This window comes from Molossus molossus, unplaced genomic scaffold, assembly GCF_014108415.1.
Source record: "Molossus molossus isolate mMolMol1 unplaced genomic scaffold, mMolMol1.p scaffold_m16_p_8, whole genome shotgun sequence".
Taxonomy (NCBI): Eukaryota; Metazoa; Chordata; class Mammalia; order Chiroptera; family Molossidae; genus Molossus; species Molossus molossus.
The window spans coordinates 111156390-111183596 of record NW_023425402.1 but is presented as its reverse complement, the minus strand read 5'-3'; the positions used below and the strand labels follow the sequence as shown (position 1 = coordinate 111183596).

General features: G+C 56.8%; 1 protein-coding gene across 4 annotated transcripts; it reads right to left on the bottom strand.

Annotated features, from left to right (window-relative positions):
• Positions 1–413: 413 nt before the first annotated feature.
• On the bottom strand, positions 414–26900 carry CEP43 (centrosomal protein 43). 4 transcript variants are annotated; one of them, XM_036249367.1, is made up of 13 exons: positions 26787–26900; positions 25830–25883; positions 22564–22618; positions 22012–22100; positions 21160–21297; positions 17450–17530; positions 15151–15210; positions 9338–9564; positions 7712–7842; positions 6446–6514; positions 2255–2294; positions 1477–1567; positions 414–743 (listed from the first exon to the last, which is right to left on the bottom strand). In XM_036249367.1, exons 1-13 carry the CDS (start codon positions 26892–26894, stop codon positions 663–665), a joined length of 1224 nt encoding a protein of 407 aa, XP_036105260.1. In that variant the 5' UTR covers positions 26895–26900; the 3' UTR covers positions 414–662. The 4 variants fall into 4 exon arrangements, with proteins under 4 accessions (XP_036105260.1, XP_036105262.1, XP_036105261.1 ...); XM_036249368.1 differs by having other exon boundaries at positions 421–743; positions 7730–7842; XM_036249369.1 differs by lacking the exon at positions 15151–15210 and having other exon boundaries at positions 417–743.
• Positions 26901–27207: the final 307 nt, after the last annotated feature.

The window sequence follows — 27207 nt, the reverse complement described above, 5'->3', positions numbered from 1 at the left end:
GCCGGTGTGGCTCAGTGGTTGAGCGTCGACCCTGCACCCGGTCAGGGCACATGCCCAGGTTGTGGGCCTGATCCCCAGTGGGGGGCGTGCAGGAGGCGGCCAGTCGATATTCTCTCTCATCCATGTTTCTTTCCATCTGTCTCCCTCTCCCTTCCTCTCTCTAAAATCAATAAAGAAAGAAAAAAAACAAACGAGCAAAACGTAGCAGCACACACGAGATTCCCGCGCTCCCCTGAACGGTGCGGCGGACCTCCCACTGGAAGGAGCGCCACGCGAAGCTGACACCCCGTCTCACCCCAGGCCGGGCCTCGGCCGACCCCCACGCCGGGCTCTCAGTGGCTGAGCCACACGCACGCGAGCTGCGGGCCCTGCAGTGCGGCCGCCTTCCCTCTGCTCCCCACGCTGCGCTCTTCCTGGGCTGACCCCGTGTCGTGGATCTGAGCGCAATGAATCTCCACAACTAAATTAAGACTTAAATCTCCCCCGCATGGGCTCAGACAGGAAGGATCTGGTTTAGTATAATGAAAAGTTAACTTGTAGAAACATCTGCAGTCTTTGTGAAACAGGCACCAGCAGAGAGCGGACGTCCCAGCGAGTGATTGTCTGACAGCGCGGACTGGCCGGCGTCCTCGGGCCTTCGGGGATGGCGGTACCTCCTTCTCTCAGCTGTATGCGACGTCCTCCAGGTAATCTGCAACGTCACTGAGCTGGGACACCGTCAGGTCCTGGGTCAGGTCATCCAGCTTGTGCACAACAAAGAAAAGACGAGCATCAGAATGCAAGCAGTCTCAACTACCTGAAGGGGACCGCTGTGGTCTGAGCGTGACCGACCCCGCCGGCTGCTCCACTCCAGCCCCCGCCTCGCCTCCTTGCCCGCTGCACACCTGTGAGCGCACAGCGGGCAAGCGGACGGTGAGCTTGGCACTGCAAGCACAGCTGAGGGCAGAGGGAGGGTGAGGACGTGAGCCCGGAGCTGCCACTCAGACTGTGCTGTTCTCACTGCAGACGCTGCCGCCCTGCGAGCCCCTCGCTCCCCGTCACCATCCCTCCAAGGTCACGAGCATCAGAGCGCGTGCTCGTCACGGCGGCAGCCCCACTGAAAGGCAGGCCCCCAGCCGGGCACGGCGCTCTGCTGTGCCCCTCAGCGGAGCTCCAGCACGCGCAGGATCACACGCACCACCTCCACAATCACCTCCCTGAACACAACTTCTTCCTGCACCGACTGTCGACACCCGAGTAGCCAATCCGGATCGAGTCCTGACCCAGCAGGGATGCCCAGGAACAATGCTCAGACACCCCAGACACACCTGGTCCGTTCCGGAGTAAGTGGCAATAAAAACAATCTCATGTCCTCAATAAGGATGTGAACCTGGTAATTCTGTCAAACTCTTCACCATTTTCAACTGTTTTTCCTAATGTGTGTGAATTTCTGAAGCCTAGCAGCAAAGCGAGGCAGCAGGGGTGCCGACGCCTTACTTTGTCACTGGTGTTGGCCTCGTCCAGCTCCATGGAGAGGTCCTCCTCGATCTCCTCCCCAAGGCTCAGCTCACTCTTCTCTGAGCGGTGGCTGGTACGAAGTTCAGGGGAAAGAAAAAGAATCTGAATATAAACATTTAAAGAGTAACTACCATTTTTCAACCTTTCGAATATTTAACCCTTTAAATAAAATAACTGAAATACAAGCTGCATTAGCGTTGTGTTGTCTCCCCCGACCCTTACAATGACTCAGGAAGGCAGCAGGGACAGTCAGCCGCACGCACCAGTGTAAGGTTCACGCTGCCACCACTCCCCCCAGAAAACAAAAACGCCTGTATAATAAATCATTCTATTAAAAACTAAACACAAATTCCCAATCGGGAAAAAACATCCCTGTCCATCCTGTAGCCCCAGCCTCTGACGTGACATTCCTAATCTCACCCCTCCTCCCCACTGCACGAGCAGCCCCTGTGCGGCCTCTATGTGCGCGTGTCCCTGCACCAGAGAGAGCCTGGGGCGCCATCCCCGCGAATGTGGACAGCTCCCACCGCGGAGGGAGGGAGACGGTACTGCAGCTGCTCCCGCGCCCTGCCCCCGCTCCCACCCACAGCCCGTGCATTCGAGGCTCTCGCGCACCGACTCTGGCTGGCTCTCTCCTCCCTCGATCACCACGCACAGGGGACAAGCTCATGAACCAGCACCCACGCGGTCCTGCCACCCCGGCTGTGTCCAGAATCGCTTGGACTGGGTACTGTTGTTGTACAACTGTTTTTCTTACCTGTTAAAATCATCAGCATAGTCATCATCGTCTCCAGCCCCTGGTAAGTTTAGGAAAAGATAATGTTATTTACATAAACACACTTCAGGATTTATCTACAATTAAACACACACATTTCCTTCCAAAAACTGCATTACTGGATAATACTGGATCATTACAAAAGAAGTCTCAAAGACTAGAAATACTACCACCACCACCGACAGAAGCAAACGACAAGACACCCAGGAGACAGTGCGCCGCCCTGTCAGAGTCCCGGTGCAACAGCTTCCTCAGGCGCATGTCACCACCCGCAACAGCATCTGAAGTGAAACCGGACACCTGGCGGAATGGACACCCAGAAAAAGCACGTACCACCCCCGCCCCCGTTCCATTTCGACGCGACAGAGATCAGATCACCAGCAGCACAGGGAGAGCCGGAGCGGGAGTGGCCTCGGGAGACAAGCTGGCTCGCGTGGGACCCGGCCCTGAGCCGTGACCTGGGAGCTGGTGGTGTCCCCAGCTGTCCCCTCAGCTCTAAACATGGCTGCCCACCGCAGCACAGGCTACTGCAGGGCCGTGCCTGTGCCTGCTCCCCACAGACCCGTCCCAGGAGGCACTAAGAGAGGGACACCACAGGGGAGGGCAGCTCGCTAGCCAGGCGGCCACCCTCCCGAGTCTGAAGCGGGGACAGTGCCAGCGGACCCCCGCCCGCACTCCCGCGCGAGGCAGCCCAGCTGCGAGGACCTGTGAAGCCGAGCGCAGACCCTGGCGGGGGGTCCAGCTCAGTGACGAGCAGCGGAGATGCTCCCGCGTGGACGCCCACCGGCCCTGGGGGACCAGACCACCCCGTCTACGTCCTGGCACTGCTGAGGCCGTCACGTTCCGGGTGGGCAGTCAGGCAAGGGCATCCTCTCCCGACACAACCCCCCGGTGACGTTGTTCACGTGTCAGACACGAGAGTGACTGCTGGGTCCGGAGGCCCCGCTGGACGAGGCGGCACCCGAGCTCACAGCTCCCCTCGAGTGGGGAGGGCAGTCCGCAGCTGAACAGCCCGAGGCCACGAGGGGCTGGGCAGACGCTGCCTGAGTGGGACCGGAAGAAAGTGCAGGTGCACGCACTGTGGGCGAGTGTGCTCCGCGGAGGGGAGGGGAGGGGAGCACTGCAAAGGCCCGAGGTTTGGAGAGCAGAGAGGAAGCTGGTGTGCCCAGGGCATCATGGATCTGGGCCAGGGTGGAGGGAAGACAAGAGGAGGGAGCAGAAGGGCTGGCCGAGGCCAGGTGGTCGGTAGGTCACGATCAGACTTCGGCAGCAATGCAGAGGGGGGAGGACGTGAAGGAGGACAGGCGGGTGAGGTCTGATCTCTGCTCCCACACCAACCACCGCAGAAGAAACGTGCTCGGGAGGAGAGAGAGGGGAGGAAAGCTGGTCTCTCCAGGCCCGAGAGACGGCAGCTCAGGGCTGGGGGCACGTGTGCCTGGGTCCGACGCAATGGCCTGTGCGGCTGCAGGCAAGACGGTCAGAAAATGCAGACAAGGTCACAGCCACGCCACACACAGATCACGCCGGCCGTGAGTCAGGAGTCCCTGCCACTCAGCTTGGGTGGCCTCTCGGGAAAGCACCTGCCTGCACTCACAGCCTAGGTGGCTCGCAGCCTCAGAGCATCGGGCCCAACGCGCCCACTGACACTCACCACACAGGCGCCAGTCTGCAAGTGTCAAGAGAAGCCACGGCAGCGGCCGTCACTGTCCCGCGTGGGCTCCGAGGCAGCAGTGAGGCCGGCTGGCAGCAGGCGGGCACCGCGGCGTGGGTGCCGGGAGCCCACGGAACCCCACTTCCAGCGCGAGGGCCAATCCAAGACACAGCACTCAGGGCACGGCTGTGCCAGGCCGTCCAGTGACACACGCAACTACGGACACATGTGCGTCTGGCCCACAGGCCCAACCCAGCCGACAGCCTGCTTCTCTACAGCCCCAAGTGAAGGCGGCTCTCCCTTTCCAAGGACTGCGCAGAAACGAGACTGTGACACAGACCACATGTGGCCACGAGGCCTGAAGGACGTGCTGCTCGGCCCTTGGCACAAAGCTTGCAAGTCTGTGCCTTAACATGCGAACTCGGTAGTCTCTGAACACAGCATCTGCGAGGAGCGTTCATCCACCGACTACAGCAGTGGGGCGCTGACGCTGGGTCTGGGAGCCCTTCCCAGAGCTGAGCTCAGGCCCCTGAGATGTACTGAACGACGTCCCGGCAGTGTGCAGGCGTCCTGGCTCTGCCGCACTCAAGTGGCCGTGGTCTCAGGAACCCCCCGCACGAGGTTCTTCCCCTGGAAGGTGGAGGTGATGACAAAACCTACTCACAGGGTGGGAATTTCAGTAAGACGATTTCTGACCACAGCCCCAGCAATATCACCAGCAACATTACTATCCTAGGCTACACCACTAATATTCATGTTATTGAAACACCAAAAGTAATGCATGGCTTACAGTGAAAATAGAAACAAACAGAAAACAACAATGTTGCAATACCACTAAACAGAACTGAATACAACGCTTATTTCTGTTGAATCCGCTAAGTGTCACCTGCGTAGCTGCCCCAACGCCCTGCCCCAGGCCCGCCTGGTGCCAGCAGAGCGCAGTGGCACGGGCCCCTCTCCTCCGCCAGCACCTTCCCAGCGGCAGAGCGCCCCTCACCGAGGGCAGGGTGGGTGCTCGGCTCCCCCTCAGACGGAGGGGACAGAGAACAGTGAGCACTGCACAGATGAGACACACCCACCAGCATGCACCAAGGCGGGCAGCTCAGGAGGGGAGGCTAGGGCAGGTCTGCAGGGTGGCCCTCCACGGGGTAAGTCCCGGGGCCAGCCGTTCCATCAGGCCGTGGAAGAGAATGTCCACCTGAGAACACGACCACGCCTCAGGAAAGAGAATGAGCAGGAGGAAGCAGCCCCCTGGCGGCCAGCCTGCGACCGGCGGCCAAGCGTTACCAGGGGGCGGTCCCCGTGGGACGGAGAAGCCCAGGAAACATCTGTTCCGCTGCAAGTGGCTGAGAACAGGAACGAAGTGATGAGGAGGCAGCTGGTGCTGTGCTGGACGTGCCCAGATTCCACATCCGCGCTCTTCAGCGAGACAGGCGCCAGGAGCCCCCCGCAGAGGCCCAGCTGCCTCCCTGCGCACTCACACTGGGCCACCTCCCCGGGCACCTGCCCTCCACCCCGCTCCTGCCGAGCTGCTCCCAGACGCTGCAGCCTGAGCACGGGGAGCGTCTTCCCAGCCTGCCGGGCAGTGAGTCCGCAGCTCGCTGGTGGCAGCCGGCACCAGGAGGCCTCACGCTGTATGAAGCACACACTTCTCGTCCCCAGACGGGAAGGAAATGGCCAAGACGACGGCTGCACTGCCTGTGTCCTTGTGGTCAGCTACCAGGGAGGTGCCCCCACGCTCCTGTCACAGCGTCCCCAGTCTGCAGAGAAAGAGCCGAGGCCGGGCTGTGTCCACACTGAGGCCTCACTTCTGTAGGAACACAGGGCTGCTCCGGTCACTGCTGCTCCGCCTAACACAGCAGACGCAGCCGTTCCCAGCAGGACACAGCCGCCCCCCCATATGAACAGCCGTCCCCCAATATAACAGCCGCCCCCCGGCAGATGCAGCCGTCCCCCCATATGAACAGCCGTCCCCCAATATAACAGCCGCCCCCCAGCGGATGCAGCCATCCCCCAATATGAACAGCTGTTCCCAGCAGGACACAGCCGCCCCCCGCGGACGCAGCCGTCCCCCAATATAAACAGCCGCCCCCCCGCGGACGCAGCCACCCCCTCCCAGGACGCAGCCATACCCCCAGCAGACGCAGCCGTCCTCCACACCCAGTGCTGTCAAGTCTGTCTCCCCATCAGAGCGACTCCCTCGGGCCTGGACCACGAGCTCCCAGCACCCCGCGCTGTGCCGGGCCGTCCAGCAGAGGCCCCTCCTGGGAGAGGTCCTTCAGGAAGGCAGGCCTGGGCTGGCTTCAGCGGACCTGCCCCTCACCCACGCGCACGACTCCTGCCGGCAGGGACCCGGTCACCCCACCTTCCCACGGCCACCAGCGGGTCAGGCCCGCCCAGGGAGCGAGCCTGGGCACGTCAGAGCGGACACGTGCGCCAGGAAGTGCTCACGGCAGGCGGCCAGGCCAGGGCAGACGCATCGGAGAGGGGCTGCGAGCCCGCGGCCAGGAGCCGCCTAGTACCTGGTCCGAGCGAGGCAGCTCTGTCCGGCAGCGGTCGCAGGCCTCTCCGCGCGGCGTTCCCCCTCTCACCTGTGGGCGGACGACAGTCCATGGGTCAGCATCTACCACCATCTCTAAAATGTGTCGTTGTTTTTTCACGATAAGTTTTTTACAACATAAGCTTAAAAACTAAAAGAAAATGAGGAAGTGTGGCCAATGGGTGCTCACATTATGTGCTGCGCCCTTTTAAACACACACAATAGTCTGCTAGAAGCTGGCCATCAGAGCGACTGCCCCGCTGGGCGTGGCTGCACGGACTGCAGTCCTTCTCAGTCCTGTTCCTGTCCTCTGACCTCTGCATTCTGCATCGATTCCGTCACCTTCCCTCTAGCAAGCTGAGTGCCTCTCACTGGTCTTATTTCTTCAGCCCTTACTTTTCAATGTCCTCTCTGAACCTTCGGTCTCTAATCAGCGTTAAGAGTGACCTCATCATGACCTCCTGGACGCCTTTACTGAAGGTGACATGACCACGGCAAAGAAGAGGACAGGGACGTGGGCCACAGGCACAGATCCGTGGCCAGGTGACCAGATGGCGAAGAGAAGCCACGAACCACCTGTGTGTCCTGGGACACGCTGTAGTTGTATCACGTAATCAAAATTGAGCAAAATCACAGTCATTTCCTAACAAAGAGCTAATCTACTTGCTGAAACTTTCTCGGAAGAGGCCCCTCATGCTCAGCGATGTGCTGAGCAGCCCTGTCTACTAGGCACAGCGTCCACGCCCGCTCCCAGCTGCCTGTGCTCAGCCGGGAGCCGTGGCCGGGTGGGCGGGCAGGAAGGAAGTGTGGCACCGTGTCACTTCTCGTGCGGCTGGCAGTGCCCACCTCTGCGGCAGAGAAAGACACGCCAGGTCCAGATCCCTCTCACACGCTGTGATCATCACTGTGGCATCACATCCTACACACAGAACTTTGATGATTAACTGAACTGGACCCTACTCGAGTCAATGTAAACATCCAGGAGAGAGGGTTTAAAAACTATAATGTATCTATGCACATATGAGCGACAGCTAAAAAGTCTACTTCCTAATAGTATTTTGATGGCATAAGAAAAACAGAATACAAACCATATTTTTAAAAAATAAAAACAGAACACAATATTATAGAAAATACCTCTGAATGGTAAAATTATGAACTATTTTTACGATTTTCCACACATTTTCTGGGGAAATAAGCAACGACCATGTGCTACTTAATGAGCAGAGAGCAGCCAGTCTTCAGAGCACACCTGCAGCCCGGCACTCACTTTCCGCGTCTTTCAGCGAGGGGGCTCCGGGAAGGGAGCCGAGTCCACTCTGGAGGGGGGGCGCGTCAGAGAGCGATGCCAGGCTTCCTCCTTGCTTACCAGGGTCACTTCTCCTAACAAGAAACAGGTGCAGTTAGACGGCGCTCCCGCCTGCTGCACGGACAGAAGAGCTGGGGCAGCCCTCCCGAGGGAGAAAACACCAGGAGTCAAGAGCACCAACGGCGTCCGCTCACCCCTCCCCACAGCCCCGCTCGGCCTCTAACTGCTCTTCCTCATCTCCGCTGCCTCTGGTCTATCAGAAGCCCTCTGCTGCCCAGAAACGCAGGCAAGGGACACAGCACAGGGGCTGCAGTCCCCCACCACTCCACCCACCCTCCCGCCACCCCACCCACGCCCATCCTTCGGCAAAGACGAGCCGGGCCCTGCCGCCAGCCTGGGCACTCCAGTGCAGCTCCCCTGTACCCTCATCCTCACGTCACTAACTGTCCTCTTTAAGGCCGGGCTGTTCTCAGGCTGTTCTCATCCACACACACATGCTGTTATTTTTTCCCACAGGAATGGTTCTCGACCTCAGCCCCTTCCCTCCAGCCCCCACCCCATTCCTCTGCTCCCTTTACAATAAAACTCATCAGAAAAGCATTCACCATCTACAACCCCCTCCTCGTGTTCTTTCTGGAACCCACTCGAACCCTTTAGCGCTGCCTCCAGTGCCACCATCCCCCTAACCAGCCGGCAGGGTCAGCGGCCACCAGTGGCCAAGCGCAGTGGCTCATCATCAGAGCTGACCCCCACTGCTCGCCCAGGCCCCCTTCTCCAGGCTCTCCAGTCCCCTTGCCCGCTCCCTGCCCTCACCCGGCTGCCCTCGAGGTGCCCAGTGCCCACTGCCTTGGTGCCCTCCTGCAGTCTCCCAGCTTCAACATTACCTAAACTGCCAAGTCCCTCGTGTGCACACAGCCCAGACCCGCCCTGAGCTCACCCTCTCCGTAACCGGCTTCTCAGCCCGAACCCCGAACAACGCGACCCCGAGCTCCCCGTGTGACCTGCCCTGCTCTCCACTCCTCTAAGCACGGCCTTCAGCCTTCGAGGTGCTCAGCCTGAAACCCAGGAGCCTCCCTGGGGACCCCTGCTTTCTCGAGCCCCCAGAACACATCCTGACGCCCTCCCTGAGAGCGCAGCGCCGTCCCGTCCTGGGACGACCTGGCAGCTCTGCCCCGGAGCCCTGCGCAGGCCTGGGTGCCAGCAGCCGCGACCCAGAGACAGAGCCTGTGGGCCCGGCCACTCTGCTGCTCAGACCCCGCCCTCTTCAGGGGCCCGCTGCCCACACCGCTGCGCCCCCGACCGCGGCCCGCGCAGGGCAGGGCTGTGCCTGCAGCCCCGGGCCCTGCAGCTCGCACGGCCGCCGCACCCGGGGGTGCCCCGTGCACACCTGTGCCGGGGGCCGGGGACGTCAGGTGTCCCGAACGGCACCGCAACACGCAAGGCTTCGGGGACACAGCCGGCTGAGGTCCAGAAGCACGGCCTTGAGCACACTCTGCTTCAGAGCAGACAGAACGTGCGGCAGTTATATTCCCAAGTCTTATCCAGACAACCCAGGAGCAGCCGACTCACCAACCGTAGGTCTTTTCGGGCTTAGGAATGGGGTCGTCGAAGAAGGAATCTCCGTCCATGTCGTCTTCGTGGGGGCCCAGGTCCGCTCTGGCTTCCTCACCTGGGCTTTGGCTGCTTAAGAAAGATCCAAGTTTTGTTTCATGGGCCAGTAAGTGAAGACTACTTTTGCTTTTTGGCTCTGATGCGGGGATGCTGGTGTCGCTCTGACTAGCGTCACTGCTGGCCTTCTGCAAAGAGACAGGGAAAGAGACAAGGTCTCCTTGGTGAGATGAAACTTTAATAAATAAAAAGCCGTGAACATATGCAATCTCTGTGTATGAGTGTGTGAGCCCGTGTGTGCGTGGGGGGTAGTCTTGCAACTAAGTGCATGAGGCCCAGAGTAACTACAGCTTCTCCTGCACCCCAGGCTCAGGGCGCCGCTCTCGTCTGAGGGAGCGCTCCCCCTCCACTCCCCAAACGGCGCCCCTGCTGCCCCTGCTCCACTCAGATGGCTGGCCACCTGCTCCCGCTTCGTGAACCACACTGACGTTCTCAAGCTGAGACAAGGAGGCAGTACTGGTGAAGCACAGAAGGAAGACTAGTTCACGTAAACAGACCAAGTGTCACAACAGAGTGAAAACAGCACCTTCCCACCAGTGACAGACACACAGCCAGCACCAAGGGAGAGACACCGCCTCCACCCTCCATGCTCCGATGCCAGCGTCTGCCACCAGGCCAGCCCTGCCTGGATCCAGACCTCGGGGGGCTCCCTAACCCACACCTCCCCGAACGTCCATGGACACGAGCCCATGTCCCTCGCACGTACCTCCTTGTTCTCGGTTAGCCCAGACCCCACGACCTAACTGACTCTGTCCTACCCTTCGTCGACCTCTTTTTGCCCTCAGACACGCCGGGGTCCACTAAAACAAAAACACCACCACAAACACAGTATCAAGATAGCAGATACGGAAAAACAGGTGCACAGACAGTTCAGCCACTTGGCAAGGTCGCCGTGGAGTGAAGGGCCAGGTCGACATGCACATCTGACCCAGGGCAGCCTGGGGCATGCGTGTCACACTCAGGCTGGGTCCCATGAGACTGGTGAGCGGACGACGCTCTCCCCGCCAAGCTCGTCGGCCAGGGCAACGCTAGTGTTACCAAGGCATTTGTAACAGAGCTGTCACCCCCTGCAGCGGCCCTCAGCCTTGGTTAATTCCCTCGGGGGTCTCGTGGAGAATCACAGCAAAACTGTGAGAAGTTCTAGTGGGATCTAAGTCCCTGTCCTGCACTCACACATGCGGGATTTCAGTCACTGCTGGGCTGACGAGAATTAGCCTCAGAGAGAGGGTTCACAGTGAGAATAATTACTAAGAGAAGTTCTGATGGGATCCAAGTCCCTGTCCTGCATTCACACATGCGGGATTTCAGTCACTGCTGGGCTGACGAGAATTAGCCTCAGAGAGAGGGTTCACAGTGAGAATAATTACTAAGCTTCCAGTAGCCAAAAACTTGAATTATCACTACACTGTCTTAATGAAACTAGAAAAAAATCGTTTTTCCACACGAAAGGCTTAATCTGAACTTCTCTTAATAAAGAAACATCAAACCAGAGAGTTTTCCAAGTTTTCAAAAATTCACAAAAATGCTCTTCCTGCCCACGCCTTACCCCTCCCCACAGCTCCCTTCCCCAAACCCACTGAAGGGAGTTTCTGGCCCAAGACGTACTAACAAATTTAGAAAAGTCATTTTACTACAGCTGTCACGTACACACCCCCCCCTAAAAGTCTGATCCATTCACCTAGCAGGCACACTGCAGGATGCTAGAATCACAACAATGTAAACGCCTCTCTAAACACTCAGTTTCCGGACAGCATCTCTGCTCCTGAGCTCCACGCGCACCGTGACTCCGACAGGCGTCTGCAGCCAGCCTGAACGTGCCCCGCACAGCTGCTCCCTCTCAGGAGCACCTCGCCCGGCCAGCTGCTCGGGGCCCAGCGACAAGGAGAGCCGAGGTGTCGCGTCTCGGGCCTGAAGCAGCCAGGACTGTACGGCTGGCCAGGCAGACCCGTGAGGGCTGCGTGCCGGGCATGCTGCTCACTGTGTGTTCATGCGTTCAGGATGGGAAGTGTGTGTGCGCGCACATCTGTTCATGCATTCAGGATGTGTGTGTGTGTGTGTGCATCTCTTCATGTATTCAGGATATGTGTGTGTGTGTTCATGCATTCAGGATGGGGGTGTGTGTGTGTGTTCATGCATTCAGGATGGGTGTGTGTGTGTTCATGCATTCAGGATGGGTGTGTGTGTGTGTGTTCATGCATTCAGGATGGGGGTGTGTGTGTGTTCATGCATTCAGGATGGGGGTGTGTGTGTGTTCATGCATTCAGGATGGGTGTGTGTTCATGCATTCAGGATGGGGGTGTGTGTGTTCATGCATTCAGGATGGGGGTGTGTGTGTGTTCATGCATTCAGGATGGGGGTGTGTGTGTGTTCATGCATTCAGGATGGGGGTGTGTGTGTGTTCATGCATTCAGGATGGGGGTGTGTGTGTTCATGCATTCAGGATGGGTGTGTGTTCATGCATTCAGGATGGGGGTGTGTGTGTTCATGCATTCAGGATGGGGGTGTGTGTGTGTTCATGCATTCAGGATGGGTGTGTGTGTTCATGCATTCAGGATGGGTGTGTGTGTGTGCGCACATCTGTTCATGCATTCAGGATGTGTGTGTTCATGCATTCAGGATGGGTGTGTGTGTGTTCATGCATTCAGCATGGGGGTGTGTGTGTGTGTTCATGTATTCAGAATGGGTGTGTGTTCATGCATTCAGGATGGGGGTATGTGTGTGTTCATGCATTCAGGATGGGGGTGTGTGTGTGTGTGTGTTCATGCACTCAGGATAGGTGTGTGTGTGTCTGAAGGGAATAATGCTCGGTTTATCCAGAAACCGAGGTGTCCATGAAAGACATGCAAATATCCCCAAATATACAATGTGATCCCCATCTCTGCCCTACATCAAAATGAAACTGGGCTTATCCCAGAATTCTGAAAAAAGAAGCGACGATTTAAGAAATGGTCCTTTTTAAAGAAATTGAAGCAAAAAATACCTCAGTACACACTAGTCTTAAAACACCTGCAAACTGATTAGACAAAAGCTGACCTGCATTACGTTCACTGTGATGACAGAAAGCTCCTCAGTCTCATGTCTCACTCAGCTCCCCGGGCCGTGGTGAAGCCAGTCAGCGGGGCCTGCCAGTGTGCTGTCGCCCCTGACTCTCCTTCTCAGACAGCGGCCACAGACGGCTCACATGCAGCAGAAGACACTTCGGAAGTGTTAACAGCTATTTTAAAATGTGACCTCGTTAGAAATGCCCTCCCTTCTACCAGCTATCCACCTAGCCTCCCAACTTCTCCATCCTTCTCTTACCGACTGACAATACTAAAACCCAGAAATATAACTTTTATTTTACCCAAGTTAAAGTAGTTCAAAAACCTTAGCTTTTTGCTTTGCATTTTGACAGGTTCATAAAACTACAAATCAGTTTTATATACACATGAGTGATTTTTAAAAGTTCATTTGTAATATGACTAGAGCGTTCCTGAAAACAGCCAAGGGTCTCTGAACAAGCCATTGATACAGAGGCCTTCGGCATACAAAGTAAGCCACACAGGGGCCACACAGGGTCCTGCACCACAGGCTGGCTCGCCCAGAAGCAGGGCTACCTTCAGGGCTTGGCCCAGCTGGGAAAAGAGACATGGGAATGGCGCCCCCTGGAGCCCTGCTGTGTCCACCCTCCAAGGGGACTATTAAGATGTCAGGGATGGCAGGGACCAAGGACACTGGGACCTATGGCAAGCACAAGGCAAAGCGGAGAGGCAGAGGGATGAAGAACTAGGGGCTCAACTGTGAGTTGGAAACAGACAGTGCTGGGCACAACAGATAATTCTGCAACAAGGTCAGGGAAGCAGAGGAAACAAGTTTCAAAGTGACTGCGGAAGTATAGGGGCCCCACAGCCTCTCAGTCACCCTCAGGCCCCCAAGCCCAAGGGCCGCCTGAGGAGGAGCCGGGGCCGGCACCAAGGGAAAGGGTCCCAGGCCTGTTTCTGCACATCCATTTCTTCAAGACGCGTGAGCCGCTTTAAAACCCAAGACCCAACAGGTCACACACAGTCAGTGCTGTGAAACATGCTCCTGGTTTTGTATAAAAGTCCAAGAAACTGAGTAAAAGCATCTATAAAAAGCATGCTGTTCTATATCTTCAATTATCTTTCTTTTTTTTTTTTTTGTTCAGGTAGAGTGGGAGGAAGAGAAAGGAACAGAGAAAGAGAGGAAGGGAGAGAGAGAGAAACATCGACATGAAAGGGACACATCGAGTGGCTGCCACCTGCACAACCAACCAGGGCCGGGGACAAACTGCAACCGAGGTACGTGCCCTTAGCGGGAACCGAACCCGGGTCTCTCTGAACCGCAGGCCGACACTCTAATCGTTGAGCCAAACCGGCCAGGGCTTCAATTATCTTTCTTAAGGTACGTCTCCCCTCCCCAATTAGGCTGTAAACTACCAAGGGAGGATGTATTAAATGTCTTGCCCAGAGCTCTCAACACGTGACTTTCTCTAGGTAAATGTTCAAACATACTTGCTAAGTAACGTTTTAAAACATTTCACCCGGCCGGTGTGGCTCAGTGGCTGAGTGTCGACCCTGCACCAAGAGGTCACCGGTTCGCTTCCCGGTCAGGACACATGCCCAGGTGTGGGCCTGATCCCCAGTGGGGGCCATGAAGGAGGCGGCCAATCCATCAAAGTTCTCTGTCATCAAAGTTTCTAACTCTCCCTCTCACTTCCTCTCTCTCTAACATCAATAAAGAAAGAAAACAAAACTTTTGATAAAAAAGTAAATAAGACACGTCCTATGGTAAGGCAGAGTGAGAACAAACACCATAACAGGGATTTTCCACGGGAAGCAACAGGCCTAGAGCCAGCACCCGGCAAAGCCTCCGGGTCCAGCCGCCCCGTGGTCTGTGGCAGGGGCCTCAGGAGCTGCAGGTGAACGAGGTCATCTCGCTGTGACACGTGAGTGCGAAGGCGGAGCGCGCAGACCTCGCATGGCGGGCGAGCTGCTGTCCGCGGGCTTAGCCCCCTGTGATCTGTGGGGCGGAGCAGCGCCCCGGGGCTGCGGCAAGTCCTCCCAGCGCCCAGGGCGCAGCCAGGGCAGCGGGCTCACAGCTGCTGAGCGCAAACAGGAGGAAACAGTTTATCCTTTAATTTTCCGACTAGAACATGTCAAAAGTAGTGTGATGTTCTACTGACCTTAGATAAAACTCATGTTCAGAATATGTGCATGACCATCCATTTAAAAAATAAGTATTGTCAAACTTTTTGTTGCCAAAAAACAAGGAATCCTCAAAATAGAACTGACAGTGTAGTTTGAAATGTAAGTCGGGCCGGCGGGAGTGGCTCAGTGGCAGGCACCAGTGCGATTCCTGGGCAGGCACATGCCCGGTTTCGAGCTCGACCCCCGGGGGGTGCAGGAGCTGCGGAGAGATGCTGCTCTTCCACACTGATGTTTCTCTCTCTCCCCTTCCTCTCTCTCTAAAATAAAAAATCAATTAAAAATATTTTTTTTAAAGTCTTAAAAATATACATATAACAGTATGATTTTCACCTGAATGAAAACTGAAAGTCAGGTCACTTCTGTTTATGCCGCCGTGACTTTACCATGTCTGAGTTCAGATAAAAGAGCAACATTTCCGAGAGGTGACCCAGGCCCAGGGGACTGCAAGGCCGGAGCCCAGGCCAGCCAACCCGCAGGCGGCTGCCCTCTGCCTCGCGCGCGCGTTACCTTGGCACCAGGCTGCTGCCCGCTGGTCGTCTTCTTACCTTGTCCTGTATACCTGGGTATCTGAGCATGAGAACAGAGCGGCATTTCACCACAGAGCAAACATCTTTGAACATAAACTAAGTCATGAACTAAAAAGAATTCCTATGACAATTTCTTAAAAATGGAGAAATCAATTAATAGGTTCCTTTTGGAAACCCAGTTTTTTGGTTTTACCTTAACTCCTTCCTCAAGGGGTTTGTCAACTTGTGTCTAAATACTCGGCCCAACAGTCACTGGTCAGTGAGGACACGGCAGCCCCGCCCGCCGTGTGGACAGCGCTCTCGTGTCCATTCCGCAGCCCCTGGGAAAGCCAGGCTGAACCCCGGAGCCCTCCCCCTCCCCCCAGGAGCACAGAGAGGTTTCCAAGGGTGACGGCACCTGTGCTTGGCCACTTCCCAGAGCCCCTCTGCTCTCCCTGGGTCCCCAGACCAGGGGGCACCTGAAGGCGCAGGCCTCCTAGAGCCCAGAAGATCTGACAGAAATAGAGAAGCTGGGGGGAGGGGGGAAAGTGCTGGGGTCCCAGAGCCCGCAGCACGACGGGAACTGTCTTCCAGCCCAGCCCCGCAGAGTGGCTCTGGTGCTTCACAGGCGGCCACTGCCACACAGGCTGTGACGGGGCTGAGGCCTGAGGGCCACTGCAAACCGTCCGAGGGCAGACACGCGTGGGGGCACCTGCAAGTCTGCTCCGTTCTCCATGGCCCTCAGAAACCGCACCACTGCTCAGGGACGTCCGGAGCAGCGATCGCAGCCGCTCACCTCACGGCACACGCTCAGTACTAAACTCTGCGGCGCACCAACGTGCTTTTTGCCAGGCTGATACAGGAACAGGTGTGGTTTGGATGCATGCACACCGGGCCACTACTGTTGGCCGCTGTCATCGCCTTATCTGACATCTGGGGAAGGGCAGCGCGCTGCCAGGCAGCAGACAGCGCTGTGACGCCTGCCGCACACGGGCCGAAAGGCTGGTTCTCAGCAGCATTTCCCGACCGACTCAGATGTCAGATTCGCATCACAGTTCTTAAAGCCTAAACACATTCACATACAGAGAGTAAGAATATATAAAACAGACATTCGTATTTTACCTTGAAGACATATCACACGTGAAAAGTCAGTATGGCTAATTTGCTTTAAAAGATAAAAAGGGAACTTCCGAGTGGCTCAGATCGCGAGGTAGGATAAGGTGTTGGAATATATGTTCATTCCAACCCCTCTGAAGCCAGACATTCTCACAGAAAGCAAAGCTTCTTACAAAGGCTTTTCTAGTGGTAATTCACGTCAAGGGACTTCTGAACTTCCTTGGACCTGGTTCTGAGCACCCCGGGAGAAGCCTCCAGGGCCCCACCTCCCCTCCAGAGCAGGTGGCAGCCCTCAGAGGAGCGTCAATAGGGCACCAGCCCCCGGCCTGAGTGTGAACAATGCATCAAACAGCAGCAGCGCCAGCCCGGCTGCGCCCAGGCCCCAGCAGCCACCGGGGCGTGCATGCACACCCTCTCCGAGTGCGCCCAATCAAGGTCTCCCCGTGTCCACCAGCTCGCACTGTGCCAGCTGCACCAGGGACCACTCCTGGACTGGTCTTGGGCAGCACCCTGCCCCCAGGGAAGGAGTCAGAGAGCCTTCGGTGACGGCAGGTCCTATCACAGCCCGCCTGCTGCAGCGAGAGCCTGAGACACTCGTCCCGACGGCCATCCTCCGCCCAGTCCGCCACTGCCCGGACGTCCCTGACGTGGACTGTAAGAGCTCCATTCGCTCACTTTCCACGACACCAAACCCCTGGAGTCAGCAGGCCTCACCTGAACCACACACACACACACACAAATACACCCAAGCACACAGACTTTCTTATAAACCTTCGAGATGCTCGTCAATGTACAAACCTCTCATGACCTACGGTTCCAAACCTGGCCAACCACCTGCACAGACGTTCGGCACATTCCAGCCCCGAACCTAACACTCTCACGTGAGGGGTCTGCAAGGAAAAGTAAGCAAACCTCCTGTCCAAGGAGAGAAACAACATCCGAAGCACACGCGTCCCACTATTCTGCAACTTTGTTACTTGACAGCACACTCCTTTCCGTGACACACAATTCAAAGAACTACCAATTAAAGCAAAATAATTAATTGTTAAAACACAGACTTCCTCCAAGGGAGAAGGCCCGTCACAGCACTGAGCGCGCTCCCGCCACAGACAGCGGACGGAACGGGGGACCCGAGAGGAGCCCGCTGGAGACGCCATCCAGCCCCCCCAGCCCCGGCCCCTCACCTTACTGGGACCCGTGTGAGTACTCAGCTTCCCTTCTGGGGACTTTGGTGGAGAATGGACATCAGCCAGATCCAGTGCACCCTGAAATGTTCAGTTTAGAATTAAAACACTTACAAATAAAACATAAATACACTAATTATACCTCAGTAGAACTTCAGCATTTAAAACCACTAAACGAGTTGGTATGTTGATTTCTTCCTAATTAATGTAAACATCCTTATTAGATTTTCCTCCAATTTTAATTTAAAAAACAGCAAAACACACTGAGTACTTACCTGCTAAGTACTTCCCTCAATCGGTCTGCATTGGGTGGGCCCCCCACCCTGGCCTACTCCCCAGGGGCTGCCCCACTGCGCAGCACCTGCGCCCCCCACCCTGGACGTCCGTCTCAGGAAACCTGAAGGGCAGCCCTCACCGCCCCCACTCCCCACTGCTCAGGGCACCGGCTCGCCCAGCCTCACCTCGTCTTTTCAAAACCCTCGGGCAAACTGAAGGACACCTTGGGGAGCAGCCAGGCCACACCTTGGGCTGGAACCAAGGAGGTGGAGGGACAGATCAACAGAAACAGTAGGAAAGAAGGAAGAGAACCAGGGGCGTTTGTCTGTGTCGCTTTCACTTTGTCAGAATGGTCACACTTTTCACATGGGGCCCAGCTTCCAGTGGGTTCGCCAGGTGGCTCTGTCGTGGGAGGAGCCTAAACTCTGGCCTCAGCCAGGGGAAGGACTGAGTGGGACTGGAGAGTCATCGGGCAGTGACGGCAGTACTGACAGCAAGCAGCTGCGCGACCGCCCCGTGCCCAGCACCATGCCCAGAGCTGCACACACGGTGTCCTCTGTGCTCACTACAACCCGCCAGGCGGACCCTTCCACCTCTTCACGGGGCGCTCCAGCACGGGGCGCTCCGGTCACCGAGGACGGCTGCGCCCAGGGCACGGCCGAGCGGGTGTGAACCTCAGCAGTCTGACCCCAGAGGCCCGGCTACTCCCGGTGCACTAAGGGAGGGAGGGCAACGGGAAAACGTGGCAACCACCACGCACGCGGCGAACCCAGACACAACTGGAAGGAAATGAAAGGAGGTGCAGAGACAAAGGTGAGGGCGACAGAGCCAGGTGCTGTCAGCACCAGCTACAGATCGCTGGCTCAGGAGACGGAACCGGCACTGTCTGGGTTCTTAGACGTGTGTTGCTTTTATTCCCTAGTGGCTAGCACAGTGCTCATCCCACTAGAAGCCCTCCACCGCCCCCCACCGCCCTCCTCCACACCCTGCCCAGTCCACTGCCCGGCTCACCCATTGAGGTTGGACTGAACAAAATTTCAGCATGAAAAATCACTGCCCCCTTTCGACTACAAAGCATCCCTCAGAATGTTTAGAACTGATCAGTCACTGGGTGATGATACTTCCTGTATCATAAACCACCGTTTAAATGGGCACTTTCTTATGAAAGTATTTTGTCTTAAACAGCTCTCAACCGTTCTAGCACACAACATTTCCTTACATTTTGTCTTGTAAGTAAAAGAGTGTATTTGTTACAAACGAGTCTCAGTCAAGCGTCACTGCTTTCCAGAGACGATCAGAAAGGAGACTGGCCGATGGAGGGAGCGGCCGCAGCCACAGCGCTGCGCGTCCTGCCCACCGACCTGTGCCCAGAGCGCACTGGGACAGCCATGACGCTGTCTGCGTCTGCAGACGGCATCTTTCCATAAGTAGAAACCAGACCATTAATCTCATTAGCAGTATTTCTAAAAAGGGAAGATAAAAAAGGTAATGGCTAATCAAAAACGGAAATTTGAAAGTGTTTAGAAACTAAGCAGAATCAATAGCTTAGACAGCTTTAGGCCTAGTTTACAAAACCTTTCAGTCCAAAAGTTAACTGGCCTGTTCTGTGTCTCAGCAGCAGCACAATGCTGGAGCACCCAGCGGTCTCAGCACCTCCCGCAGCAGCAGGTGGGGTCCCAGGAGCTCTCGGATCCCTTCTCCAGAGGAGGAGCGGGGAGGAGAGATGAGCCCTGGTCAGCAGGGGAGCGGGGAGGTCAACCCTGGTCAGCGGGGCAGCGGGGAGGTCAGGACTGGTCAGCGGGGGAGCGGGGAGGTCAGCCCTGGTCAGCGGGGGAGCGGGGAGGTCAGGACTGGTCAGCGGGGGAGCGGGGAGGTCAGCCCTGGTCAGCGGGGGAGCGGGGAGGTCAGCCCTGGACAGCGGGGGAGCGGGGAGGTCAGGACTGGTCAGCGGGGGAGCCGGGAGGTCAGGACTGGTCAGCGGGGGAGCGGGGAGGTCAGGACTGGTCAGCGGGGAGCGGGGAGGTCAGGACTGGTCAGCGGGGGAGCGGGGAGGTCAGGACTGGTCAGCGGGGGAGCGGGGAGGTCAGCCCTGGTCAGCGGGGCAGCGGGAGGTCAGGACTGGTCAGAGGGGCAGCGGGGAGGTCAGGACTGGTCAGCGGGGCAGCGGGAGTTCAGGACTGGTCAGCGGGGCAGCGGGGAGGTCAGGACTGGTCAGCGGGGCAGCGGGAGTTCAGGACTGGTCAGCGGGGCAGCGGGAGGTCAGGACTGGTCAGCGGGGGAGCGGGGAGATCAGGACTGGTCAGCGGGGGAGCGGGGAGTTCAGGACTGGTCAGCGGGGCAGCGGGGAGGTCAGGACTGGTCAGCGGGGCAGCGGGAGTTCAGGACTGGTCAGCGGGGCAGCGGGAGGTCAGGACTGGTCAGCGGGGGAGCGGGGAGGTCAGGACTGGTCAGCGGGGGAGCGGGGAGGTCAGGACTGGTCAGCGGGGCAGCGGGAGGTCAGGACTGGTCAGCGGGGCAGCGGGAGGTCAGGACTGGTCAGCGGGAGGTCAGGACTGGTCAGCGGGGCAGCGGGGAGTTCAGGACTGGTCAGCGGGGCAGCGGGGAGGTCAGGACTGGTCAGCGGGGCAGCGGGAGGTCAGGACTGGTCAGCGGGGCAGCGGGAGGTCAGGACTGGTCAGCGGGGCAGCGGGGAGGTCAGGACTGGTCAGCGGGGCAGCGGGGAGTTCAGGACTGGTCAGCGGGGCAGCGGGAGGTCAGGACTGGTCAGCGGGGGAGCGGGGAGGTCAACCCTGGTCAGCGGGGGAGCGGGGAGGTCAGGACTGGTCAGAGGGGCAGCGGGAGGTCAGACTGGTCAGCGGGGCCGCGGGAGGTCAGGACTGGTCAGCGGGGCAGCGGGAGGTCAGGACTGGTCAGCGGGGCAGCGGGGAGGTCAGGACTGGTCAGCGGGGCAGCGGGGAGGTCAGGACTGGTCAGCGGGGCAGCGGGGAGGTCAGGACTGGTCAGCGGGGCAGCGGGAGGTCAGGACTGGTCAGCGGGGCAGCGGGGAGGTCAGCCCTGGTCAGCGGGGCAGCGGGGAGGTCAGGACTGGTCAGCGGGGCAGCGGGAGGTCAGGACTGGTCAGCGGGGCAGCGGGGAGGTCAGCCCTGGACAGCGGGGCAGCGGGGAGGTCAGGACTGGTCAGCGGGGCAGCGGGGAGGTCAGCCCTGGTCAGCGGGGCAGCAGAGTTGATCCACAGAACGGGCAGCAGCAGCCTGAGTGTCCACAGCTCCAGTTTTCATTAAAATGTGCAATTATACGATCTCAGAATGTCGCACTTTGTTTTTAAGGAAAAGATTTTTATTTAACCCTCGGCTCACTGTCGCACTACTCTGCTTGGTGGCCCTGGCAGCCAGTGGCCAGACAGAAGAGACACCAGAGCAGAGGGCTGCACTCACCTCCCCACAGGCGGGCCCCTTCTCTTTCTGCTGACAACGTCTGATCACTTCTAACAACAAGGGTCCCCCCACAGTGCCTTCTGCTTCAATAATACCTAGGTCCCGGGCTAAATTCTCTCGACCTTCAAGACCTTGAAACTACGAGAGAAAGAAGACGGAAAAGTAAACTATTAGTGTACAAATATATAACAAAACTACTTTCAGAGTTTAAAGAAAAATATTGTCAGAACTTAAAGACATCTCTAAACTCAGAGACCATTTATCTAATGAAGAAAATGTCCATTTTTAAAAATTACACATACATACATACATATTTGCAGGGGGTAGAGGTGGGCTGGATGTGGCCGTGGGAGCCACCGTTCCCCGGCCCGAGGCTCCCTCCCAAATGCACACACACTGAATGGAACAGTGGACTCACACCCACACGGTTTAATGAGAGTTTTCCTTTTCACGGGAAGCACAGAGTTGTTCATGTGTGTGACGACATCACATAAAATACAATGTCACAACATGAGCAAATTTCTATTTGGAATTTTGATAGGAGAAATGCAAGAGGCAGGTATTTTTAAATTTTATATTTCTTTTACCAGTCTATATTCAAAGCCCACATTAACAGGTATGGTCTAACATCGTAACAAATTAACTTGACAACAACACTCCTTTCTAGATAAATAAAGCAGGGACCCTGGAGCCAGCTGACAGCTCAGATGGTGTTGAAGACAAACAGGTAACCACAAACACCACCTTTATGCAAGACAGACAGACAGCACAAGGTGTCGGTGCAGTTAACTTTCAGCTTATAATGAATTCATTTGATCAAAGCTTCAAAGGTGATGTAAAAATAATTCTTACTGTGCTAGTTTCAGGTTGAAAAACGGCCAAGGTGAAGTCAAGGTTAAAGAACTGAAGAAATTCTGCCACCAGACTGGCCACCAGCCGACCTGCAAGGAGCAAAGGAGAGGTGGTGAGCAGGCCGCGAGCTCGCAGCCTGCCCGCGACACGCAGCAGGGAGACCACACCCACACGCACGGGGAGCGTTCGGAACTGTTCCGGTATAAATTCGTCTTTGGCTAGTACAATGAAGTAACGGAAAGTTCAGTCTTCCCATTGTTTCATTAGGATCCAAAGTCTGAAAGTAACCATCAGTGAGACACTGTGACAGCTCACAAATGGATTAGATTTCTGCATCTTACAGTCAAATTAGTTGTATCCAACAACTTCCCATGACCAATAACATTTGAAGGAACTTAACAGTTGCCTAATAAAATCTGATTTTTAAATAAAGACTTATAAGAATCACAGACTTCAAAAAATAATCTGAAATTCATGATTTCTTCCAAATGGAGTCATGATTTGAAAATTTAAAGATAGGCAAAATAAACAAGAACAAACTGAACATCTTACCATCTTTCGTATTTAAAAACTTTTTCAGGCTCTCATTGACTAAAGGAGTTTTGTTCTGTTAAAAAAATGAAATACTGTGTTATGTGTTTATCATAAGAACAACTACAAAACGTGGACACTTTTTTGGCAAAGAAGTAAGTAAAATATTGTCGCCCATAAAATTATGGTTAACCCCATTCCTCAACTATTGATTACTAAAAGAACTGTTTGTGACCTCTCAGTCCACGGGACAACGCTCAGTCCTGAGCCACACCGGCTGCTCGAAGCGTAAGCAGACCACGTGATTGCAGGTCAGCGGCAGCCTCACACGGCAGATGAGACACGGTACACCGCTGCAGAAAGCAGTCTGGGAACAGTTTAAGTTACAGATGCCCCACCATGTGATCTGCCCTCCTGGGTATTTACTCAAGAGTAAAGAAAGTGCAGACCCAAAGCAACAAACGTACATGAATGCTCACAGCAGCCTTATTTATGAGAGTTGAAAACTGGAAACAACCCAAATGTCTATCAACAGGTGACTACCTAAGCAGACTGCCTACATTCACACAGTGGACTACTACACAGGAGCCAGAGTCACCTACTAACACAAACGACCGTATGAATGGATCTCAAGTTCATGACACTGAATGAACATAACCAGACCAAAAACTAAGAGTGTGCACTGTACAATTCCAATTGTCTAGCTGGGTCGCTCAGGGTGGGGTTGGGGGTATTAAAAAGGGGTGTGAAGGGGCTTGAGGAAACTTTGTTTAAATCCTCACCCAAGGACACGTTTTTTAACTGATTTTAGAGAGGAAGGGAGAGACAGAAACATCACTGTGAGAGAGAAATATCGATCAGCTGCCTCCCATATGTGCCCTGACCAGGGACTGAACCTGTACCCTAGGTATGTGCCCTGACCGGGAATCACACACACAACCTTTTGGTGTACAGGACGATGCTCCAACTGACTGAGCCACCTGGCCAGGGCACTTGAGGAAACTTTTTTTTTCCTTTATTGATTTTTAGAGAGAGGGTAAGGGAGAGGGAGAGATAGAAACATCGATGAGAGAGAACGTTGACTGGCCACCTCCTGCATGCCCCCCACTGGGGATTTGGCCCACAACCTGGGCATATACCCTGACTGGGAATTGAACCGGCAACCTCTTAGTGCATAGGTCAACGCTCAACCTCTGAGCCACACTGGCTGGGCTTGAGGACACTTTTGAAGGTCATGGATCTCTTCACTATCTTAACTGTTCCATGGACGCATAAATATGTTATAATGGCCCTGGCCAGTTTGGCTCAGCAGTTGGAGCATCAGCCTGTAGATCGAGGGGTAGTGGGTTCGATTCCCAGTCAAGGGCATGTACCTGGGTTGCAGGTTTGAACCCTGGTCCTGGCCAGGGTCATGCAGGAGACAACCAATTCATATGTCTCTCTCACATCAATGTTTCTCTCTCTCTCACACACATCAGTGTTTCTCTCTCTCTCTCTCTGTCCCCCTCCTTCCCTCCCCCTACCACTCTCTGTTTATTTAAAAAAAAAGTTATAATGAATCAAATCACACATTTTAAGTATGAATTTACCATAGGTCAATTATACCTCAATCGAGTTTGAGAAAACTCAAAAAAGACAAGGAGGGTAAAGGTCTCAAAGGCCCTCAAGCAGGCTGGCCTAGGAAATGTGAAGGCATTGAGTCAACTGCAGGAGTTAAAGAAAACAGGGGCAGGAGCCAAGTGTCTGCAAACAGCCCGCCTGGGAGCAGCGTGGAGACTGGCTTCGGGAAGACGTGAGGGGCAGCAGGGAGGGGCAGCCACCTGGAAAACAGAACAAGCTGGGCACGGGCAGCCGAGAGCCCCTCCGACTCTCAGGGCTCTGGCCTGGCTGGTGCAGAGCCGAGACCAGGGAGCAGGCAGCGTGAGACGCAGGAGGCAGCACAGGTCGGAGACGCGGGCTGAAGCTGCCGGGGTGGTTACGGTCATCGGGGAGAGGGCACAGAAGGACAACCATGGGCACTGCACCGAGGATCTCAATGAGGTGAACAGGAAGAATTTCATGCTGAAGAAACCAAGGAGAGATCAAGAGAAAACAGAACAGAAAAAATTCCTAAAAGTTTTGGATTTTCAGGAAGAAAAGCAGAATTAATAAGCATGTCAAGGGCCACAAAGAATCCAGGGACCACGTTTCCATGTCCAGAGACAAGCCGAAAGCAAGGGTGAGGCAGAGATACATCGAGTCAGGGAGGTGCTGGGCACCTCGAAACAAACCCAGAGGCCGGTGCTCAGCCCGGCAGAGCCTCCTCTGCTAACGGAGGAAGAAGGCACAGATGTGCACAGACACAGGAGAGCTTTGGCTGGGGGAGGACACAAATGAGGACCTGATGTTTCCGTGTTCCCCCAGAGCGGTCCCAACCACTCAGCGACATCAGCAATGCCGAGGCTTGGGTGACTCTGCTCTAGAGCCCGCAGCACAAACAAGGGAACTAGTCTGATGAATTAAATGACCATTAAGACTCTTATCCGACCAAGTATGGCTAGAAGGTGAGGCTCAGAAGTATGGAGCATGGGTCCTGACCAGTCCAGACCAGAAGGCAGCCCAGCGGAGGCGGATGGTGGACACACGGAGGAGCCAAGCTGAAGCGCCCCACAGAGGTAGCAGGCCCGCAGGTCTACAGTGGGAGCAGGAGACTGGTCCCTGAGGAGGCCGAAGACGGTGATGCTGGAGCGACTCGTGTGGACAGCCAGTTCCCGCACGTTCACTCGGGATGGTGGTGGGACTTGGGGTAGAGAGAAAACTAAATACACTTAAATGCAGAGAAGTGGCTGGACTTTTGACAGTAAGGACGACTGTGAGACTGAAACACTGTGCCTTCCACAGCTTTGGGAAGGGAGCAAGCTCCACCCCCTCGCGGCTTCACAGTGCACAGCAGCCTATCACTCAAGGGTCCCAGGGACCCTGCAGACACTGCCCAGGAGTCATTTCTTCACTTAACTCCTACCACCTGCTTCAGATCCCCCCCAGAGAGCGCTCTGTGGTCATCAGGACTGAGTACTGGCCTCCGAGGCACTGTGGCGCCTTAACTTTCTTCACACTGCTCCAAAATTCTGACATACTCTACGCACAAAAACAACAATTTGTCCCTCTTCCTGTAACAGAGAAATGTGACCCTTAATAGTTGAAAAGGACCCGGTCTACACACTCCAACAAGTAGTGTATCAGAATGGCTTCTAAGTAATCAGAAGTTCAACAGGATACAGTCCTATTAAAACTTGTAGATTTCATACCTCTACTTTTTCTTGCTCCTCTAGGGCTAAAAACACAGCCGCTCGGAGTTCAGCCTTTAAAATAAAAGGAGAGAGATGGAGCAGGAGCTGCTTCTAGACAATTCTCAGGACAAGTCCCGTAGGCACCATCCGCGCCAGCTGAGCCCAAAGCAAACTAGCAGGACAGTGACACTGTGGGCAGGTGCATTGGATCTGGCAAGGACCCCGACCCCCGACCCCAGCCCGTGCCCCACATGCCCCCGGCGCCCCCCAGCGCCCACCCAGCCCGTGCCCCGCACGCCCCCCAGCCCGTGCCCCCCACGCACCCCGATGCCCTCCAAGCCCGTGCCCCCCAGGCCCCCCCGGCGCCCCCCAGCCCGTGCCCCCCACGCACCCCGATGCCCTCCAAGCCCGTGCCCCCACGCACCCCCGGCGCCCCCCCAGCCCGTGCCCCCCACGCACACCGATGCCCTCCAAGCCCGTGCCCCCCATGACCCCCTGGCGCCCACCCAGGCCGTGCCCCCGCACGCCCCCCGATGCCCTCCAAGCCCGTGCCCCCCGCGCACCCCGATGCCCTCCAAGCCCGTGCCCCCCGCGCACCCCGATGCCCTCCAAGCCCGTGCCCCACACGCACCCCGATGCCCTCCAAGCCCGACACGCACCCCCGGCGCCCCCCCAGCCCGAGCCCCCCACGCACCCCCGGCGCCCATCCCGGCGGAGCCCGTTTCCCGCGATCACTGCGGCTCGTCCCAAGCGTCCGAGGAGCAGGTTCCCCGAAAGCCGCCGCCGGCCGGCAGCCTGCCGCTCACAGCTGCTGGGGACCGGGCCCCGGCCCCGAGGGAGCCCCCGCCCTGAGGTCGCCCGCCCCCGACCCCGCGCGAGGCCCCGACGCGCGGTGCCTTTGTGACGCCCGCCGTCCGCACAGCCCTGCGGCCTGCGAGCTCGCCTGCGCCAGGCCGGGCCGGGCCTCCCGCCCACCTTGATGCGGTTCAGGACCCCGCTGTTCTCCAGCGTCTGCACCAGCAGGTCCCGCAGCTCCGTGTCCTCCTCGGCCACCACCGCGGCCGCCGTCGCCGCCGCCGCCATCTTGCTTCTCCAAGACAACCGCCGAAGCCGCGCCAACGGCCAACGGCCGGAGGTCCCGCAGGGCGCGCGGCGAGACCACGCCCCCGGCGCCGGCGCGCGGCCCGCCCTCACGCCGGGGGCGGGGCCTCGGGGCGCAGGTGAACGCGAGGGGCGGGCCTCGGGTTGTGGGTGGGCGCGGGGGCGGGGCCTCCGGGTGACGCTAGGGGCGGGGCCGGGGCGGGGCGAAAGGGCACGCCTTCTGCACCAAGGCGTCAATCCAGTGCCTGCAGGAATCTCCGGCCTGGGTTTGGGTGAAGAAGGAAACTGTCGGTGC

What these genes read in the sequence shown, in the direction of transcription:
- CEP43 (XM_036249367.1), bottom strand. Translation starts at nt 26,894, where the DNA reads ATGGCGGCGGCGGCGACGGCGGCCGCGGTGGTGGCCGAGGAGGACACG. An exon ending in CTCACACGGGTCCCAGTAAG is followed by an intron (nt 15,211 to 17,449) that starts GTGAGGGGCCGG and finishes TCTCATGCTCAG; the next exon opens with ATACCCAGGTATACAGGACA. An exon ending in AAGTGAGTGCCGGGCTGCAG is followed by an intron (nt 6,515 to 7,711) that starts GTGTGCTCTGAA and finishes GTCCGCCCACAG; the next exon opens with GTGAGAGGGGGAACGCCGCG.